Source organism: Coregonus clupeaformis, unplaced genomic scaffold (assembly GCF_020615455.1).
Source record: "Coregonus clupeaformis isolate EN_2021a unplaced genomic scaffold, ASM2061545v1 scaf1087, whole genome shotgun sequence".
Lineage (NCBI taxonomy): Eukaryota > Metazoa > Chordata > Actinopteri > Salmoniformes > Salmonidae > Coregonus > Coregonus clupeaformis.
This window is the reverse complement of record NW_025534541.1, coordinates 101,723-122,226: the sequence shown is the minus strand read 5'-3', so window position 1 is coordinate 122,226 and position 20,504 is coordinate 101,723. Positions and strand designations below refer to the sequence as shown.

The window sequence follows — 20,504 nt, the reverse complement described above, 5'->3', positions numbered from 1 at the left end:
AGATGCATAACCACAGAATGAAATAGAACACTGAGTTATAAGATCTCTATGCACAGTGGGTGTAGCGTCTAAAATGTAATGTAATATCCTATAGTATTAAACATGGTGAGGTCATAGGATCTCTATGTACCAAACACAGTGGGTGTATCCCACAGGATTAAACATGGTGAGGTTATAGGATCTCTATGTACCCAACACAGTGGGTGTATCCCACAGGATTAAACATGGTGAGGTTATAGGATCTCTATGTACCCAACACAGTGGGTGTATCCCACAGGATTAAACATGGTGAGATTATAGGATCTCTATGTACCCAACACAGTGGGTGTATCCCACAGCATTAAACATGGTGAGGTTATAGGATCTCTATGTACCCAACACAGTGGGTGTATCCCACAGGATTAAACATGGTGAGGTTATAGGATCTCTATGTACCCAACACAGTGGGTGTATCCCACAGCATTAAACATGGTGAGGTTATAGGATCTCTATGTCCCTAACACAGTGGGTGTATCCCACAGGATTAAACATGGTGAGGTTATAGGATCTCTATGTACCCAACACAGTGGGTGTATCCCACAGGATTAAACATGGTGAGGTTATAGGATCTCTATGTCCCCAACACAGTGGGTGTATCCCACAGGATTAAACATGGTGAGGTTATAGGATCTCTATGTACCCAACACAGTGGGTGTATCCCACAGGATTAAACATGGTGAGGTTATAGGATCTCTATGTACCCAACACAGTGGGTGTATCCCACAGCATTAAAACATGGTGAGGTCATTGGACTGAACAAGGAAAGTTACTGAATGTATCTCAGTGACTAAAAATAGATTGATAGAAATGTCCTATCTCACTTTGATCAACAGCTGATTCCTTTCTCTAAACCCAACTCAACTCTGACGGAAGTAGACAACTTACTGAACATAGGCCTAACAAGTAAACATCCCCCAAAAAATATTTACATCTTATTTCCTTCTAATATTTAATTATTGGACACATAGAACACTACTGTAACAAGTGAACACCAACCAGAATGATGTCACCTGTCAGAGCAGGTTTGGCAAGGTCAGAGAGCAGCTATGGCTGTGGAATAGAGACAGAGACAGAGAGACAGAGAGAGACAGAGAGAGAGAGAGAGAGAGAGAGACAGAGACAGAGACAGAGAGAGAGAGAGAGAGAGAGAGAGAGAGAGAGAGAGAGAGAGAGAGAGAGAGACAGCTGCTCTGATCGCTGTATGGAAATAAGACCATTACATCAGAGGGAGGGACGGCCAGAAGACTCGCAGGGCTTGCCCTATGACGGGGCTTGCCCTATGACAGGGCTTGCCCTATGACAATATGTTGATACTATGCCAATACAGCACCAATACCACTTTATTACACTCATTCATGATGATGTCGTGATAATAATCTTTATGACGACATTAGACCATCAAAAGCAAGCTGTAACCTCCATCACAATACCCAATCAGGAAGCTGTAACCTCCATCCAATGCCCAGTCAGGAAGCTGTAACCTCCATCACAATACCCAGCCCTGGACTGTTTGTTTTCAAGGTGTCGTTGTCCCTAAGGAAACCACTGAAAGAAAGATATAAGCTGTTATAAACTCTGGTGCATCCCAAATGGTATCCCAACTTCCCTGTGGGCTCTGTTGAAAAATGGTACCATATTCCCAACATAGTGCACTACTTCCATGTGGGCTCTGTTGAAAAATGGTACCATATTCCCAACATAGTGCACTACTTCCATGTGGGCTCTGTTGAAAAATGGTACCATATTCCCAACATAGTGCACTACTTCCCTGTGGGCTCTGTTGAAAAATGGTACCATATTCCCAACATAGTGCACTACTTCCATGTGGGCTCTGTTGAAAAATGGTACCACTGACTACAGGGATGATGTTGATCCGGACTGGTTCAGACAAAGCCGCCAGGTGTGTTGATGCTCAAGAGGAACCAGTGTGTGTGTGTGTGTGTGTGTGTGTGTGTGTGTGCGTGTGTGTCTGTGTGTCTGTGTGTGTGTCTGTGTCTGTGTGTGTGTCTGTGTCTGTGTCTGTGTGTGTGTGTGTGTGAGGTTCAGTCAGAAACTACAGCTCTGATCCAGAGAGATCATCACATTCCTCCAGCTAGCATCAAAGCTCTCGGAGGGAAACCTAAACCGGAGTCACCTGACCATGTGACTCACTGCTCTTCCTCCTCCTCTCCACTAAAGGACACAGAGGGATATGTGATCTGTCTCCTCCTCTCCACTAAAGGACACAGATGGACATGTGATCTGTCTCCTCCTCTCCACTAAAGGACACAGATGGACATGTGATCTGTCTCCTCCTCTCCACTAAAGGACACAGATGGACATGTGATCCGTCTCCTCCTCGCCACTAAAGGACAGAGGGACATGTGATCTGTCTCCTCTTCTCCACTAAAGGACACAGATGGACATGTGATCTGTCTCCTCCTCTCCACTAAAGGACACAGATGGACATGTGATCTGTCTCCTCTTCTCCACTAAAGGACACAGATGGACATGTGATCTGTCTCCTCCTCTCCACTAAAGGACACAGATGGACATGTGATCTGTCTCCTCCTCTCCACTAAAGGACAGAGGGACATGTGATCTGTCTCCTCTTCTCCACTAAAGGACACAGATGGACATGTAATCTGTCTCCTCCTCTCCACTAAAGGACACAGATGGACATGTGATCTGTCTCCTCTTCTCCACTAAAGGACACAGATGGACATGTGATCTGTCTCCTCCTCTTCACTAAAGGACACAGATGGACATGTGATCTGTCTCCTCCTCTCCACTAAAGGACACAGGGGGACATGTGATCTGTCTCCTCCTCTCCACTAAAGGACACAGAGGGACATGTGATCTGTCTCCTCCTCTCCACTAAAGGACACAGAGGGACATGTGATCTGTCTCCTCTTCTCCACTAAAGGACATGTGATCCGTCTCCTCCTCTCCACTAAAGGACACAGAGGGACATGTGATCTGTCTCCTCCTCTTCACTAAAGGACACAGAGGGACATGTGATCTGTCTCCTCCTCTTCACTAAAGGACACAGAGGGACATGTGATCTGACTCCTCCTCTCCACTAAAAGACACAGATGGACATGTGATCTGTCTCCTCCTCTTCACTAAAGGACACAGAGGGACATGTGATCCGTCTCCTCCTCTCCACTAAAGGACACAGAGGGACATGTGATCTGTCTCCTCCTCTTCACTAAAGGACACAGAGGGACATGTGATCTGTCTCCTCTCCACTAAAGGACACAGAGGGATATGTGATCTGTCTCCTCCTCTTCACTAAAGGACACAGAGGGACATGTGATCCGTCTCCTCCTCTCCACTAAAGGACACAGAGGGACATGTGATCTGTCTCCTCCTCTTCACTAAAGGACACAGAGGGACATGTGATCTGTCTCCTCTCCACTAAAGGACACAGAGGGATATGTGATCTGTCTCCTCCTCTTCACTAAAGGACACAGAGGGACATGTGATCTGTCTCCTCCTCTCCACTAAAGGACATGTGATCTGTCTCCTCCTCTTCACTAAAGGACATGTGATCTGTCTCCTCCTCTCCACTAAAGGACATGTGATCTGTCTCCTCCTCTCCACTAAAGGACACAGAGGGACATGTGATCTGTCTCCTCCTCTCCACTAAAGGACATGTGATCTGTCTCCTCCTCTCCACTAAAGGACACAGAGGGACATGTGATCTGTCTCCTCCTCTCCACTAAAGGACACAGAGGGACATGTGATCTGACTCCTCCTCTCCACTAAAAGACACAGATGGACATGTGATCTGTCTCCTCCTCTTCACTAAAGGACACAGAGGGACATGTGATCTGTCTCCTCCTCTCCACTAAAGGACACAGATTGACATGTGATCCGTCTCCTCCTCTCCACTAAAGGACACAGAGGGACATGTGATCTGTCTCCTCCTCTCCACTAAAGGACACAGAGGGACATGTGATCTGTCTCCTCTTCTCCACTAAAGGACATGTGATCCGTCTCCTCTCCACTAAAGGACACAGAGGGACATGTGATCTGTCTCCTCCTCTTCACTAAAGGACACAGAGGGACATGTGATCTGTCTCCTCCTCTTCACTAAAGGACACAGATGGACATGTGATCTGTCTCCTCTCCACTAAAGGACACAGAGGGATATGTGATCTGTCTCCTCCTCTTCACTAAAGGACACAGAGGGACATGTGATCTGTCTCCTCCTCTCCACTAAAGGACATGTGATCTGTCTCCTCCTCTTCACTAAAGGACATGTGATCTGTCTCCTCCTCTCCACTAAAGGACATGTGATCTGTCTCCTCCTCTCCACTAAAGGACACAGAGGGACATGTGATCTGTCTCCTCCTCTCCACTAAAGGACATGTGATCTGTCTCCTCCTCTCCACTAAAGGACACAGATGGACATGTGATCTGTCTCCTCTTCTCCACTAAAGGACACAGATGGACATGTGATCTGTCTCCTCCTCTTCACTAAAGGACACAGATGGACATGTGATATGTCTCCTCCTCTCCACTAAAGGACACAGGGGGACATGTGATCTGTCTCCTCCTCTCTACTAAAGGACACAGAGGGACATGTGATCTGTCTCCTCCTCTCCACTAAAGGACACAGAGGGACATGTGATCTGTCTCCTCCTCTCCACTAAAGGACACAGAGGGACATGTGATCTGTCTCCTCCTCTTCACTAAAGGACACAGAGGGACATGTGATCTGTCTCCTCCTCTTCACTAAAGGACACAGAGGGACATGTGATCTGTCTCCTCTCCACTAAAGGACACAGAGGGATATGTGATCTGTCTCCTCCTCTTCACTAAAGGACACAGAGGGACATGTGATCTGTCTCCTCCTCTCCACTAAAGGACATGTGATCTGTCTCCTCCTCTTCACTAAAGGACATGTGATCTGTCTCCTCCTCTCCACTAAAGGACATGTGATCTGTCTCCTCCTCTCCACTAAAGGACACAGAGGGACATGTGATCTGTCTCCTCCTCTCCACTAAAGGACATGTGATCTGTCTCCTCCTCTCCACTAAAGGACACAGAGGGACATGTGATCTGTCTCCTCCTCTCCACTAAAGGACACAGAGGGACATGTGATCTGACTCCTCCTCTCCACTAAAAGACACAGATGGACATGTGATCTGTCTCCTCCTCTTCACTAAAGGACACAGAGGGACATGTGATCCGTCTCCTCCTCTCCACTAAAGGACACAGAGGGACATGTGATCTGTCTCTTCACTAAAGGACACAGATGGACATGTGATCTGTCTCCTCCACTTCACTAAAGGACACAGGGGGACATGTGATCCGTCTCCTCCTCTTCACTAAAGGACACAGAGGGACATGTGATCTGTCTCCTCCTCTCCACTAAAGGACACAGATTGACATGTGATCCGTCTCCTCCTCTCCACTAAAGGACACAGAGGGACATGTGATCTGTCTCCTCCTCTCCACTAAAGGACACAGAGGGACATGTGATCTGTCTCCTCCTCTCCACTAAAGGACACAGAGGGACATGTGATCTGTCTCCTCTTCTCCACTAAAGGACATGTGATCCGTCTCCTCCTCTCCACTAAAGGACACAGAGGGACATGTGATCTGTCTCCTCCTCTTCACTAAAGGACACAGAGGGACATGTGATCTGTCTCCTCTCCACTAAAGGACACAGAGGGATATGTGATCTGTCTCCTCCTCTTCACTAAAGGACACAGAGGGACATGTGATCTGTCTCCTCCTCTCCACTAAAGGACATGTGATCTGTCTCCTCCTCTTCACTAAAGGACATGTGATCTGTCTCCTCCTCTCCACTAAAGGACATGTGATCTGTCTCCTCCTCTCCACTAAAGGACACAGAGGGACATGTGATCTGTCTCCTCCTCTCCACTAAAGGACATGTGATCTGTCTCCTCCTCTCCACTAAAGGACACAGAGGGACATGTGATCTGTCTCCTCCTCTCCACTAAAGGACACAGAGGGACATGTGATCTGACTCCTCCTCTCCACTAAAAGACACAGATGGACATGTGATCTGTCTCCTCCTCTTCACTAAAGGACACAGAGGGACATGTGATCCGTCTCCTCCTCTCCACTAAAGGACACAGAGGGACATGTGATCTGTCTCCTCTTCACTAAAGGACACAGATGGACATGTGATCTGTCTCCTCCACTTCACTAAAGGACACAGGGGGACATGTGATCTGTCTCCTCCTCTCCACTAAAGGACACAGAGGGACATGTGATCTGTCTCCTCCTCTTCACTAAAGGACACAGAGGGACATGTGATCTGTCTCCTCCTCTCCACTAAAGGACACAGATTGACATGTGATCCGTCTCCTCCTCTCCACTAAAGGACACAGAGGGACATGTGATCTGTCTCCTCCTCTCCACTAAAGGACACAGGGGGACATGTGATCTGTCTCCTCCTCTTCACTAAAGGACACAGATGGACATGTGATCTGGCTCCTCCTCTCCACTAAAGGACACAGGGGGACATGTGATCTGTCTCCTCCTCTTCACTAAAGGACACAGATGGACATGTGATCTGTCTCCTCCTCTCCACTAAAGGACACAGGGGGACATGTGATCTGTCTCCTCTCCACTAAAGGACACAGAGGGACATGTGATCTGTCTCCTCCTCTCCACTAAAGGACACAGAGGGACATGTGATCTGTCTCCTCCGCTTCACTAAAGGACACAGAGGGACATGTGATCTGCATCTCAAAGGAAGTGACAAAATGTCAGAGAACAGTTCCCACAACCACCCAGGGCAGTCTTTCTCAACCCCAGGTTAGTCCCAAATAGGGATTAACATGGGTAACCGGGATCACGGGTATGTCCCGGGAACAATCATTACATTTTCCGGAAAAAAAATATATGACAAGACCCGGGAAATGACAACACTCCCCCCACAAATATGACACTAATGCAATTCCACAAAATACACAACCTGCTCAGCATCGGATTAGCAAAAAATCAATAGCACATTATCCAAACAGGTCACATGGAAACCTTTAGCCTAGCATACTGACTTCACACAAAGTCACCATAAATTCAAAACACACAATTGACACTTCTGGACTGCACAAGCGACCCCAACGCAGTTAATAAACCCCACAGGAAACCCCTTACAGTATAGCCTATAAAATAACGTGTGCCTCTTTGAGATGTCATTGTGACTCTTCAGAAAGTCACACATTTGATAGGCCTATGGACAGTTCACTACGTAGGCATCTCTGTCACGGACATGAAGTCTGTTAACAGTTCAGAGAGGCATGAGGGAAAATTCTACCTTCTCCGGTCCTAGAGCTTATAGGCCAGGGTTCTTCAATTCCGGTCCTGGAGGGCCAAAACACTTCTGTTTTTTTATTTCTACCTGGTAGTTAATTGCACTCACCTGGTGTCCCAGGTCTGAATCAGCCCCTGATTAGAAGGAGAGGATGAAAGACAGAGGTGTTTCGGCCCTCCAGGACCGGTATTGAAGAACCCTGTTATAGGCTATTTTCCTGTCCTGTCCCAATCCCACTGAAACCCCAAATCCTGACTCTCGCATGGACATTCCTAACTTTATTCTGTAATCCATAAATTGCATTATCAAAGCACGTCTAGCCTATACATGTCTAAATGCCTCTAACATTTCCCCCCTGCCTCGTATTGCTGCCTATATAGAGCTTAGGTAGAGAATGTGTGATCAACAAACGGTATGGACAGTAGATATGGATACAGTTGGTCCCCGTTAAGACACCTTGACACTTAAACTATTTCTACTCTTCACCTTCCCGTTTTTCATGAGCTGATCTGCCATCTTTATACATTTACGTCATTTAGCAGACGCTCTTATCCAGAGCGACTTACAGTTAGTGCATACATTATTCTTTTTTGTTTTCATACTGGCCCCCCGTGGGAATCGAACCCACAACCCTGGCGTTGCAAACGCCATGCTCTACCAACTGAGCTACCTCCCTGCCGGCCATTCCCTCCCCTACCCTGGACGACGCTGGGCCAATTGTGCGCCGCCCCATTGGTCTCCCGGTCACGGCCGCTACGACAGAGCCTGGATTCGAACCAGGATCTCTAGTGGCACAGCTAGCACTGCGATGCAGTGCCTTAGACCACTGCGCCACTCGGGAACACATTTATAATCATCAACTTGATTTTGCCAAATGCAGGAGATATTCTGTCATTCATTGAAGGAGGTTATCTAGCAAGCTTACTTATCAACTATGGTCATTTGACTTTTGTTTGACTGCCGTTATAAAGTTTGCATGATTCGACAAGGCTATACTCCGACTGTGCAGCCAAGCCAACAAGGTCTCATTTGGGGAGAACCCTGGCATAGTGACCATATCTTGGTTTTAAAACACTTTAAAATGGGCACTTCTGATTTTTGCTGTATTTCCCGGAACTCTCTGGATCAATATGAACTATTCCCGGTATTGAAACTCTGTAGATTTTAGGGAAAATATGAATCCCTAGTCCCAAGGATGTTACCTGACTGAGCCATCAGATACTGCAGCTAGCTGAAATCGATTTAGTCAGTTGTCAAGTGTCAATCTAAGTTATAGTAAAGAAACAGCGCGCTGTAGGGATCAATGTGTGTCCGGAACTTTCCAGAGCCCTATCAGAACAGTCCAGAATGGGAAGAGTCCATGGCACGTATTCACAAAACATCCCAGAGCAGAGTCCTGATGTACGATTAGGTCCCTACTCTGGGGCGCTTTGGGAACAGGCCCAGAACAGAGTCCTGATGTACGATTAGGTCCCTACTCTGGGGCGCTTTGGGAACAGGCCCAGAACAGGAGTCCTGATGTACGATTAGGTCCCTACTCTGGGGCGCTTTGGGAACAGGCCCAGAACAGAGTCCTGATGTACGATTAGGTCCCTACTCTGGGGCGCTTTGGGAACAGGCCCAGAACAGGAGTCCTGATGTACGATTAGGTCCCTACTCTGGGGCGCTTTGGGAACAGGCCCAGAACAGAGTCCCGATGTACGATTAGGTCCCTACTCTGGGGCGCTTTGGGAACAGGCCCAGAACAGAGTCCTGATGTACGATTAGGTCCCTACTCTGGGGCGCTTTGGGAACAGGCCCAGAGCAGGAGTCCTGATGCACGATTAGGTCCCTACTCTGGGGCGCTTTGGGAACAGGCCCAGAACAGAGTCCTGATGTACGATTAGGTCCCTACTCTGGGGCGCTTTGGGAACAGGCCCAGAACAGAGTCCTGATGTACGATTAGGTCCCTACTCTGGGGCGCTTTGGGAACAGGCCCAGAACAGAGTCCTGATGTACGATTAGGTCCCTACTCTGGGGCGCTTTGGGAACAGGCCCAGAACAGAGTCCTGATGTACGATTAGGTCCCTACTCTGGGGCGCTTTGGGAACAGGCCCAGAACAGAGTCCTGATGTACGATTAGGTCCCTACTCTGGGGCGCTTTGGGAACACAGGCCCAGAACAGAGTCCTGATGTACGATTAGGTCCCTACTCTGGGGCGCTTTGTGAACAGGCCCAGAACAGAGTCCTATTAGGGTGTTCATTAGTAACAGAGCTCAGCCTGGGACAAAGACTCTCAGTCTCTCTCAGTCCTTAGCAGCTACAGTCTGGACCAACAGACTGGGACCGTGTCTGCAGGCCAGGCCAGACCACTAACAAGCTCCCAATAACAAGCCCCGAGTTACGGCTGCGTCCCAAAACGGCACCCTTCATAGTGCACTACTCTGACCGGGGCCCTGTGGGCCCGGAGGACAGGGGGCCATTTGGGACGCAGTAATAGCAAATCAGGGAACAGTTCAGTTGGCTGCCTCTCTTTTCTTTCGACAGGCTACTGAAAGAGGCCCCTCTCCGTTGAGCAGGACCTTTCAGAATGAGGGAGGGAGTGTATTTGTTGTGTAACGTTAACATAAAGAACGTGAATTTAGAGTGATGGGTTCATGGTGGTACATGCCTCTATATACGTTATACAAACTGTCCAGATTGGGCAGGAGGCTAGAAATAAGGTGAGAGTTCACCCTCGTTCACCCTCGTTCACCCTCGGTTTAGTTCTCACTGCATCAGCACAATAGGATGTAGCCAACGTGGTTAAACCGTCCCTAACTGAAGGAAAGTAGCTGGAGTGTTTCTTAAAGGGGTGTTTCAGTGTTCTTTTGCAGTAGAAACCCCACAGGGGGGGGGGGCATTTCACTGTGTTTCCTCTGACATTGTCCAGACAGACTGCAGAGGCAGGCAGCAGTCCTAGATTGTGTCCCAAAATGGCACCCTATTCCATATATAGTGCACTACTTTTGACCAGAGACATGTTCCCTTCCCAGTGCACTACTTTTGACCAGAGGGAATAGGGTGCCATTTGTGACGCAGTCCTAGTCTCTCTTTCTCTGGGCCAGGGCACATGTTGTCAATTTGTCTGCGTGGGTTGTGACCGGGACAGCCTTGGGCTGATTCTACGTCAATGGTACCTTACTGGCTGCTGTCAGACTGGAGGAGAAACATCCCTAATGGTACCTTATTCAGCCTTTTCAGCCTCTCAAGACCGCGGCTGCCATAACACTAGGAATTAGATTACAGGATCTCTATGGTGGTAGCAGGGCAGAGAGGACTGAAACCAGCTCAGGGAAACAGCAGAGGTTTGGGAACGTGGCCTGAAACCAGCTCAGGGAAACAGCAGAGGTTTGGGAACCCGGACTGAAACCAGCTCAGGGAAACAGCAGAGGTTTGGGAACCCGGCCTGAAACCAGCTCAGGGAAACAGCAGAGGTTTGGGAACCTGGCCTGAAACCAGCTCAGGGAAACAGCAGAGGTTTGGGAACCTGGCCTGAAACCAGCTCAGGGAAACAGCAGAGGTTTGGGAACCTGGCCTGAAACCGCGTTACCACGGCATCTCACAGAATGATCTGTCGGCAGACAAGGAGCAGAGCAGCGAGTCTGTGGAGCGTCTGTTAGAGCAACATAGTAAATCACTGAGCTCATTCTCACCAAGCAGAGAAGAGAAGAGACAGAGACAGAGTCTGAAACAGAGACAGAAGAGAAAGAGACTGAAACAGAGACAGAAGAGAACGAGACTGAAACAGAGACAGAAGAAGAGACAGAGACAGAAGAGAAAGAGACTGAAACTGAAAGAGACAGAAGAGAAAGAGACTGAAACAGAGACAGAAGAGAAAGAGGCTGAAACAGAGACAGAAAAGAAAGAGACTGAAACAGAGACAGAAGAGAAAGAGACTGAAACTGAAACAGAGACAGAAGAGAAAGAGACTGAAACTGAAACAGAGACAGAAGAGAAAGAGACTGAAACTGAAACAGAGACAGAATAGAAAGAGTCTGAAACAGAGACAGAAAAGAAAGAGACTGAAACTGAAACAGAGACAGAAGAAAAAGAGACTGAAACAGAGATTGAAACAGAGACAGAAGAGAAAGAGACTGAAACAGAGACAGAAAAGAAAGAGACTGAAACTGAAACAGAGACAGAAGAGAAAAAGGGCCAATGCTCCACTTAACTGAAAACTCCAGTTCCACCAACGCCAAACACTGTTTCCAAATCACAAATCTCTTTTAAACATGACCAAATTACCAGTACAAATTACCAGTATGTCTTATTGCCCTGTGGTTTCATTACCTCTTCAGACAGAGAAAGAGCTTTGGCTTGAACAGCCTACTTACAGGAGTGGGAAAGGTTGTTGTGGTGTGTGAAGACACTATGAGAAACTCAAGGCAGTGTTGCATGAAATATACTATACTTCAATTCAATCAGCATTCTACACGAGAGAGAGAGAGAGGTAGAGAGAGACAGAGACAGAGAGAGAGAGGTAGAGAGAGAGAGAAGTAGAGAGAGCTAGAGACAGAGAGAATAGAAAAGGAGAGAGGTCCAACTCCCCCCTCTCCCTTGATCATCAGACTCATAACAGAGCGTTAATAGACACAGGAAGTCCGCTACAAAGCCTACAGCCAGACTCTCTTCACAGGGAGATCAGGGCAGCTTGACCACAACAAAGAACCTTTTCAACCCCTAACCCCTTTCAACCCCTATCCCCAATCATTTTCATCGCCGTACTAACTAGGGGTTGACTATGAAAACAAGCCTCTGCCCCGGCGGCCGCACAAATATGTAACTGCACTGGTTCAGCCTGTGAGAACTGTGACAGCCTGAGTCAACACATTACACCACGGTTGCGTCAAATGGCACCCTATAGGATCTGGTCAACAGTAGTGTACAGTGTACATAGGGAATAGGGTGCCATTTGGGACACATAGCCCATTACTCAACGACAGACTAGTGAATACTCTTCCTCCATAGATAAAAGGTTACAGGACACTGTTGATATTGACATGTACCGCAACTAGCCTACGACTATGAGAAAGACACACCAGACAATCTGTATAAAAAAAAGTATTTATCGTGATCTATTTAATAGGCTATACCCTGAGCTTCCGGGGACATCTATTATACAAAAAGAGTCAACATGTTAACTACATCCTGTCTTACCAGAAACTAAACCACTTTCTACAGATACACTTCCAGGGATCACAGATTAAATCCCGGTGAAACTACCTCCCGGAAAAATAACTCAGGTTTCATGACAGGTCTTTCATGGGCTGTATCCCAAATGGCACCCTATTCCCTATATAGAGCACTACTTTAGACCAGAGAATGGCACCCTATTCCCTATATAGTGCACTACTTTAGACCAGAGAATGGCACCATATTCCCTATATAGTGCACTACTTTAGACCAGGACCCATAGGGGATAGTGCACTACTTTAGACCAGGACTCATAGGGGATAGGGTACCATTTGACCAGGACCCATTGGGGATAGGGTACCATTTGATCAGGACCCATAGGGGATAGGGTACCATTTGGGACACAGCCTAGGCCTAATGTAAAAGGAATGTTATGGGGGCAACGACCGATGCCTGGCTGGAATTCCTCATCCATAACTCTGTCTGTCAGCTTGCCAGAAGACACCGACCGTCACGCTCGTTTACACTGAGCTGCACAGGGGTCGGAACACAATCATGGTTACATTACCACACCCTGGAACTGGTGCGAGATACGGGCTGGAAAACGTACCTCAATGCAAGGCTGGGATATGCCACTGTTCTCCAAACTTTACCTTTTGGAAATGGGGAAAGGGGGGGGGGGGTACCTAGTCAGTTGCTTAACTGAACGCATTTAACCTCAATGTGTCTTCCGCATTTAACCCAACCCCTCTGAATCAGAGAGGTGCGGGGGACTATTGACATCACGGCCCCACGGGGAGCAGTTGTTGTCGGGTGTTAACTGCCTTGCTCATGGGCAGGACGGCAGATTTTTTCCATCTTGCCGGCTCGGGGATTCGAACCAGCGACCTTTCGGTTATTGGCCCAACGCTCTTAACTGCTAGGCTACCTTCATAACAGCTGCTGTAGCTACTGCTAGCTAGCATGAGGTGGCTGCTGTAGCTACTGCTAGCTAGCATGAGGTGGCTGCTGTAGCTACTGCTAGCTAGCATGAGGACGAAAAGGGCAGTGTTCAGGGAAAACCAGCAGTATTTCAATCGTCCAGATGGAGCAGTGTGGAACCTGTGGATTGAGGTAAAGTTTGGAGAACAGTGGCATATCCCAGCCTTGCATTGAGGTACGTTTTCCAGCCCGTATCTCGCACCAGTTCCAGGGTGTGGTAATGTAACCATGATTGTGTTCCGACCCCTGTGCAGCTCAGTGTAAACGAGCGTGACGGTAGGGTCGGAATCTTCTGGCAGTCTGTCCGCTATCTCTCCAACCATGCCAGCTTGTCATCCAGGGGCATGTTCCACAGAAAGACACACACACCACAGACACACAGGCAGGAACGAACACACACACACACACACACACACACACACACACACACACACACCAACACACACACCTCAGTAGATAAAAGCATTCCATAAATACCTGATAATGTATTCACAGTAGCCTGTGAGATAAATATCCATTAGGCTGGCCACTGCCCCATTAAAAACTGCAGATAGCGTTATCGTATAAAAAAAAAACTGGGTATAAACCACTAATCAAACAGGTAGTTCGCCAGACATCAACACCGGTTGCTTTGATAGAGATGAAATACATTAGAAATACGTCCACTAGGCCACTATTCATTTCAGTGAAAGCAGAAATACTGCGTTTAGAACGGACAGAGTCCATTCAAAAGTACACGGTTTGTAACTGCGCTTTCATCTTTATCATAAAAACTTAAAATCACTCACCTTTTTAAAATATCCATTCTGACCCGCTCGGTCCTTGATCCCGTTGGCCATTATTGTGTCCGTCATTCTGAACTTCCAAACGCAGCCAAAAGCTTCGAAGAAATAGGTAAAAGTGGAATATCGTTGTGAGCCTGTTGTTCAACAGGTGCGTCTTCCCCAGCTATAACAATCAGTCACCGCTTCGGTCTTGCGTCTATTCGTTGTGTGACATCACTCTACCAGACGGTCGCTATTCTACACGTAGCTGAACTAGAAACCCCACCCCGAGAGTGTGACGGCGGAGGATTGCAGCGCAGACAAAACGGGAAAGTTACCGGTATCTTTGGTTGCAGTGTGTTGTTTTGTAGGTAGGTGGGGCTCCAATCGCTCCTCTTCAGTATTTGCATAAGGAGCCCGCTTTATTGTTGTACGTGGACGGAAGCTTTGCCAATAGAGAATGTTTAGTGATTCAGAAGTACGCAAGAAAAAGCATTACATTTTTTTTGGCTTCGCCTACTTTTCTTTTATTAGTTCTCTCACTTACATAGAGAACGGCAACTTATAGCTGCAAGCAGCAACGGACAGGGTTCACAGAGTGACAGAAAGGACAAGATCAGAGTGGATTTAAACTGGTTTAAATGGTAATGTCTTTGATGACCCTGAAAGGTTTCAAGCTGATGGGCCATTGTGACGTGATTTTTACAAAGGATTTAAAGGTGCAATATGCAGGAATCGCTTTGACATTTCCTGGATGCTAAAATTCTAATAGTTTGCCTTATTTCAGTGTATGTGACAAAACAAGCACTCAGAGTGTAGAGAATCATTGTATCATCTAAACCGCTGTGAAATATATTTTCAATAATCTAAAATATAGTTTTTTCAGCTGTTTGAACCTGGTGTACAAAACCATGGACACCTGCTATATGATCAGCACACTGTGTAGTGTGAACCATGGACACCTGCTATATGATCAGCACACTGTGTAGTGTGAACCATGGACACCTGCTATATGATCAGCACACTGTGTAGTGTGAACCATGGACACCTGCTATATGATCAGCACACTGTGTAGTGTGAACCATGGACACCTGCTATATGATCAGCACACTGTGTAGTGTGAACCATGGACACTGCTATATGATCAGCACACTGTGTAGTGTGAACCATGGACACCTGCTATATGATCAGCACACTGTGTAATGTGAACCATGGACACCTGCTATATGATCAGCACACTGTGTAGTGTGAACCATGGACACTGCTATATGATCAGCACACTGTGTAGTGTGAACCATGGACGCCTGCTATATGATCAGCACACTGTGTAGTGTGAACCATGGACACCTGCTATATGATCAGCACACTGTGTAGTGTGAACCATGGACACCTGCTATATGATCAGCACACTGTGTAGTGTGAACCATGGACACTGCTATATGATCAGCACACTGTGTAGTGTGAACCATGGACACCTGCTATATGATCAGCACACTGTGTAGTGTGAACCATGGACACCTGCTATATGATCAGCACACTGTGTAGTGTGAACCATGGACACCTGCTATATGATCAGCACACTGTGTAGTGTGAACCATGGACACCTGCTATATGATCAGCACACTGTGTAGTGTGAACCATGGACACTGCTATATGATCAGCACACTGTGTAGTGTGAACCATGGACACCTGCTATATGATCAGCACACTGTGTAGTGTGAACCATGGACACTGTGTAGTGTGAACCATGGACACCTGCTATATGATCAGCACACTGTGTAGTGTGAACCATGGACACCTGCTATATGATCAGCACACTGTGTAGTGTGAACCATGGACACTGCTATATGATCAGCACACTGTGTAGTGTGAACCATGGACACCTGCTATATGATCAGCACACTGTGTAGTGTGAACCATGGACACCTGCTATATGGACACCTGCTATATGGACACCTGCTATATGAACCATGGACACCTGCTATATGATCAGCACACTGTGTAGTGTGAACCATGGACACCTGCTATATGATCAGCACACTGTGTAGTGTGAACCATGGACACTGCTATATGATCAGCACACTGTGTAGTGTGAACCATGGACACCTGCTATATGTGTAGTGTGCTGATAGCAGGTATGGACACCTGCTATATGATCAGCACACTGTGTAGTGTGAACCATGGACACCTGCTATATGATCAGCACACTGTGTAGTGTGAACCATGGACACCTGCTATATGATCAGCACACTGTGTAGTGTGAACCATGGACACCTGCTATATGATCAGCACACTGTGTAGTGTAGAAGGATAGGGGTAGAAGGATTACTTTATCCTATCCCAGGTATTCCTTAAAGAGGTGGGGTTTCAAATGTCTCCGGAAGGTGGTGAGTGACTCCGCTGTCCTGGCGTCGTGAGGAAGCTTGTTCCACCATTGGGGTGCCAGAGCAGCGAACAGTTTTGACTGGGCTGAGCGGGAACTATGCTTCCGCAGAGGAAGGGGAGCCAGCAGGCCAGAGGTGGATGAACGCAATGCCCTCGTTTGGGTGTAGGGACTGATCAGAGCCTGAAGGTACAGAGGTGCCGATCCCCTCACAGCTCCATAGGCAAGCACCATGGTCTTGTAACAGATGCGAGCTTCAACTGGAAGCCAGTGAAGTGTGCGGAGGAGCGGGGTGACGTGAGAGAACTTGGGAAGGTTGAACACCAGACGGGCTGCGGCATTCTGGATGAGTTGTAGGGGTTTAATGGCACAGGCAGGGAGCCCAGCCAACAGCGAGTTGCAGTAATCCAGACGGGAGATGACAAGTGCCTGGATTAGGACCTGTGCCGCTTCCTGTGTAAGGCAGGGTCGTACTCTCCGAATGTTGTAGAGCATGAACCTGCAGGATCGGGTCACCGCCTTGATGTTAGCGGAGAACGACAGGGTGTTGTCCAGGGTCACGCCAAGGCTCTTCGCACTCTGGGAGGAGGACACAACGGAGTTGTCAACCGTGATGGCGAGATCATGGAACGGGCAGTCCTTCCCCGGGACTATTGACATGCTCTTTTTTTCTCAACACTTTTTTGTTGTTTTATTCTACTTTTTTTATAAAAAATAAATGCATTGTTGGTTAAGGGCTGTAAGTAAGCATTTCACTGTAATGTCTACACCTGTTGTATTCGGCGCATGTGGCCAATAACATTTGATTTGATTTGATCAGCACACTGTGTAGTGTGAACCATCGACACTGCTATATGATCAGCAGGCTGTGTAGTGGGGCGGCAGGTAGCTTAGTGGTTAAGAGCGTTGTGCCAGTAACCGAAAGGTCGCTGGTTCTAATCCCCGAGCTGACTAGGTGAAAAATCTGTTGGTGTGCCCTTGAGCAAGGCACTTAACCCTAATTGCTCCTGTAAGTTGCTCTGGATAAGAGCGTCTGCTAAATGACATAAATGTAAATGTCGTGTGAACCATGGGGCCCTGACTGTGTAATGTGTACTGTGGGGCTTATATGGCCTTGGAGCACAGCTATTCACACCCCCTGACACCACCCCCCGTGTACACTAAAGACTGTCAATGCTGTTACAGACCTCATGCTGGCTTGTCAATAGCCTATACTTGTCCCCAAGGTTACTGACAGCATTGGTCAGCCATATTGTGGTTGTGGTCCACTCCTCTCTGTCACAACAAGTGGCAGGATACTGGGGAAACACACATTGTCTCGGTAATTGGTGTGTCTTTGGTTGCTTAGAAACTGTACTTGAAAGGTAAGCTCTCCAGACACAGTCGTTGTTCTTCAAGGTTGCTGCCATGATTGTGTTGTTGATTGCTAGGAATGATTTCAGCTAGAGGAGGGGAGGCATTTTCATTACCGCTGGTCTGTCTTTCTTTATAGGGAACCTTGAATGAAAACCTTTTAGAAGTTAAACCATTTATGTGGTTCAGTCTGAAAACGGTAATATTCCCTAGATTTTTACCCAAAACGGTTTGAAAAGAAAATACTTTTTTGACTTCAGATTGAATTGGAATAAAACAAAGAAATGAATTGTATAGATAGCTCATAGCAGTTATTAAGATAGGCAGGGAGTACAATCCTGAAATAAACACCCTGGCTACTTGGTTTCTAAATATGACAGACATGAACTCTTAAAGGAAAAATCCACTCAAAAACTATATTTTGTTATTTTTTTAATTAGTCCACTGTTGATACAGCCCCAAAATGTTTTGCATGTCAGCAGTCAAGTTTTCAAGATATTGGACTTTCAAGAAGCAAAGTGTCACCGGCCACATCATCATGATGACATCATGATGATGACATGATGACATCATCATGATGATGTCGCCGGGGACTATTGACAGGTTCCTGTGCTTGTCGGAACTAGGAAACTCTGACATTTCCGACTTGTTAACTGGTTGTAGTTATACATGTGCCGGGTTCAACCAATGAGCAAGTTGGACATTTCAGAGTTTCTAGGTCCGACTAGCACGTGAACGCGGCAACTTTGCTCAGGGTTAGGGTCTGCCAGGGACTGAGGGTTAGGGATAGGGTCTATCAGGGACTGAGGGTTAGGGTCTGCCAGGGACTGAGGGTTAGGGATAGGGTCTATCAGGGACTGAGGGTTAGGGTCTGCCAGGGACTGAGGGTTAGGGATAGGGTCTATCAGGGACTGAGGGATAGGGTCTATCAGGGACTGAGGGTTAGGGATAGGGTCTATCAGGGACTGAGGGTTAGGGTCTGCCAGGGACTGAGGGTTAGGGATAGGGTATATCAGGGACTGAGGGATAGGGTCTATCAGGGACTGAGGGTTAGGGTCTGCCAGGGACTGAGGGTTAGGGATAGGGTCTATCAGGGACTGAGGGATAGGGATAGGGTCTATCAGGGACTGAGGGATAGGGATAGGGTTTATCAGGGACTGAGGGATAGGGTATATCAGGGACTGAGGGATAGGGATAGGGTTTATCAGGGACTGAGGGATAGGGATAGGGTTTATCAGGGACTGAGGCTTAGGGATAGGGTCTATCAGGGACTGAGGGTTAGGGATAGGGTCTATCAGGGACTGAGGGATAGTGATAGGGTCTATCAGGGACTGAGGGATAGGGTCTATCAGGAACTGAGGGATAGGGTCTATCAGGGACTGAGGGATAGGGATAGGGTCTATCAGGGACTGAGGGATAGGGTCTATCAGGGACTGAGGGATAGGGTCTATCAGGGACTGAGGGATAGGGATAGGGTCTATCAGGGACTGAGGGATAGGGTTTATCAGGGACTGAGGGATAGGGATAGGGTTTATCAGGGACTGAGGGATAGGGTCTATCAGGGACTGAGGGATAGGGTCTATCAGGGACTGAGGGATAGGGTTTATCAGGGACTGAGGGATAGGGTCTATCAGGGACTGAGGGATAGGGTCTATCAGGGACTGAGGGATAGGGTCTATCAGGGACTGAGGGATAGGGATAGGGTCTATCAGGGACTGAGGGATAGGGTCTATCAGGGACTGAGGGATAGGGTCTATCAGGGACTGAGGGATAGGGTCTATCAGGGACTGAGGGATAGGGTCTATCAGGGACTGAGGGATAGGGATAGGGATAGGGTCTATCAGGGACTGAGGGATAGGGTCTATCAGGGACTGAGGGATAGGGATAGGGTCTATCAGGGACTGAGGGATAGGGTCTATCAGGGACTGAGGGATAGGGTCTATCAGGGACTGAGGGATAGGGATAGGGTCTATCAGGGACTGAGGGATAGGGTCTATCAGGGACTGAGGCTTAGGGATAGGGTCTATCAGGGACTGAGGGATAGGGTTTATCAGGGACTGAGGGATAGGGATAGGGTCTATCAGGGACTGAGGGATAGTGATAGGGTTTATCAGGGACTGAGGCTTAGGGATAGGGTCTATCAGGGACTGAGGGATAGGGATAGGGTCTATCAGGGACTGAGGGATAGGGTCTATCAGGGACTGAGGGATAGGGATAGGGTCTATCAGGGACTGAGGGTTAGGGTCTATCAGGGACTGAGGGATAGGGATAGGGTCTATCAGGGACTGAGGGATAGGGTCTATCAGGGACTGAGGGATAGGGATAGGGTCTATCAGGGACTGAGGATGTAACATCAATCTAACTAAGATTTCAACACACAGGACTGGATACCTTGAGAAACAGCATCCCCCTGCCAAGTGGACTGAACAAACATGGCCTGCCAGCAATGGGTCAATAAACTAGGTAGAGTCTGGGGCATTATGACCTGGTGCCATCATGCAGGGTATGTACAACTATTGGCCCAAAATGCTGGGGGTTTCAGAAGCTTATT

General features: G+C 47.7%; 1 protein-coding gene across 3 annotated transcripts in view; it reads right to left on the bottom strand.

Moving 5' to 3' along the window:
• Positions 1 to 14,575, bottom strand: part of LOC121560585 (rhophilin-2) — a 70,280-nt gene extending 55,705 nt beyond the window's left edge. Inside the window, exon 1 of one of the 3 annotated variants that reach the window (XM_045217510.1) lies at positions 14,242 to 14,575. In XM_045217510.1, coding sequence (XP_045073445.1) covers positions 14,242 to 14,307 — 66 coding nt within the window. In that variant the 5' untranslated portion in view covers positions 14,308 to 14,575. The remainder of the gene's footprint in view (positions 1 to 14,241) is intronic. The other 2 variants (XM_045217512.1, XM_045217509.1) reach the window with 2 other exon arrangements.
• Between the last annotated feature and the right edge of the window lie 5,929 nt (positions 14,576 to 20,504).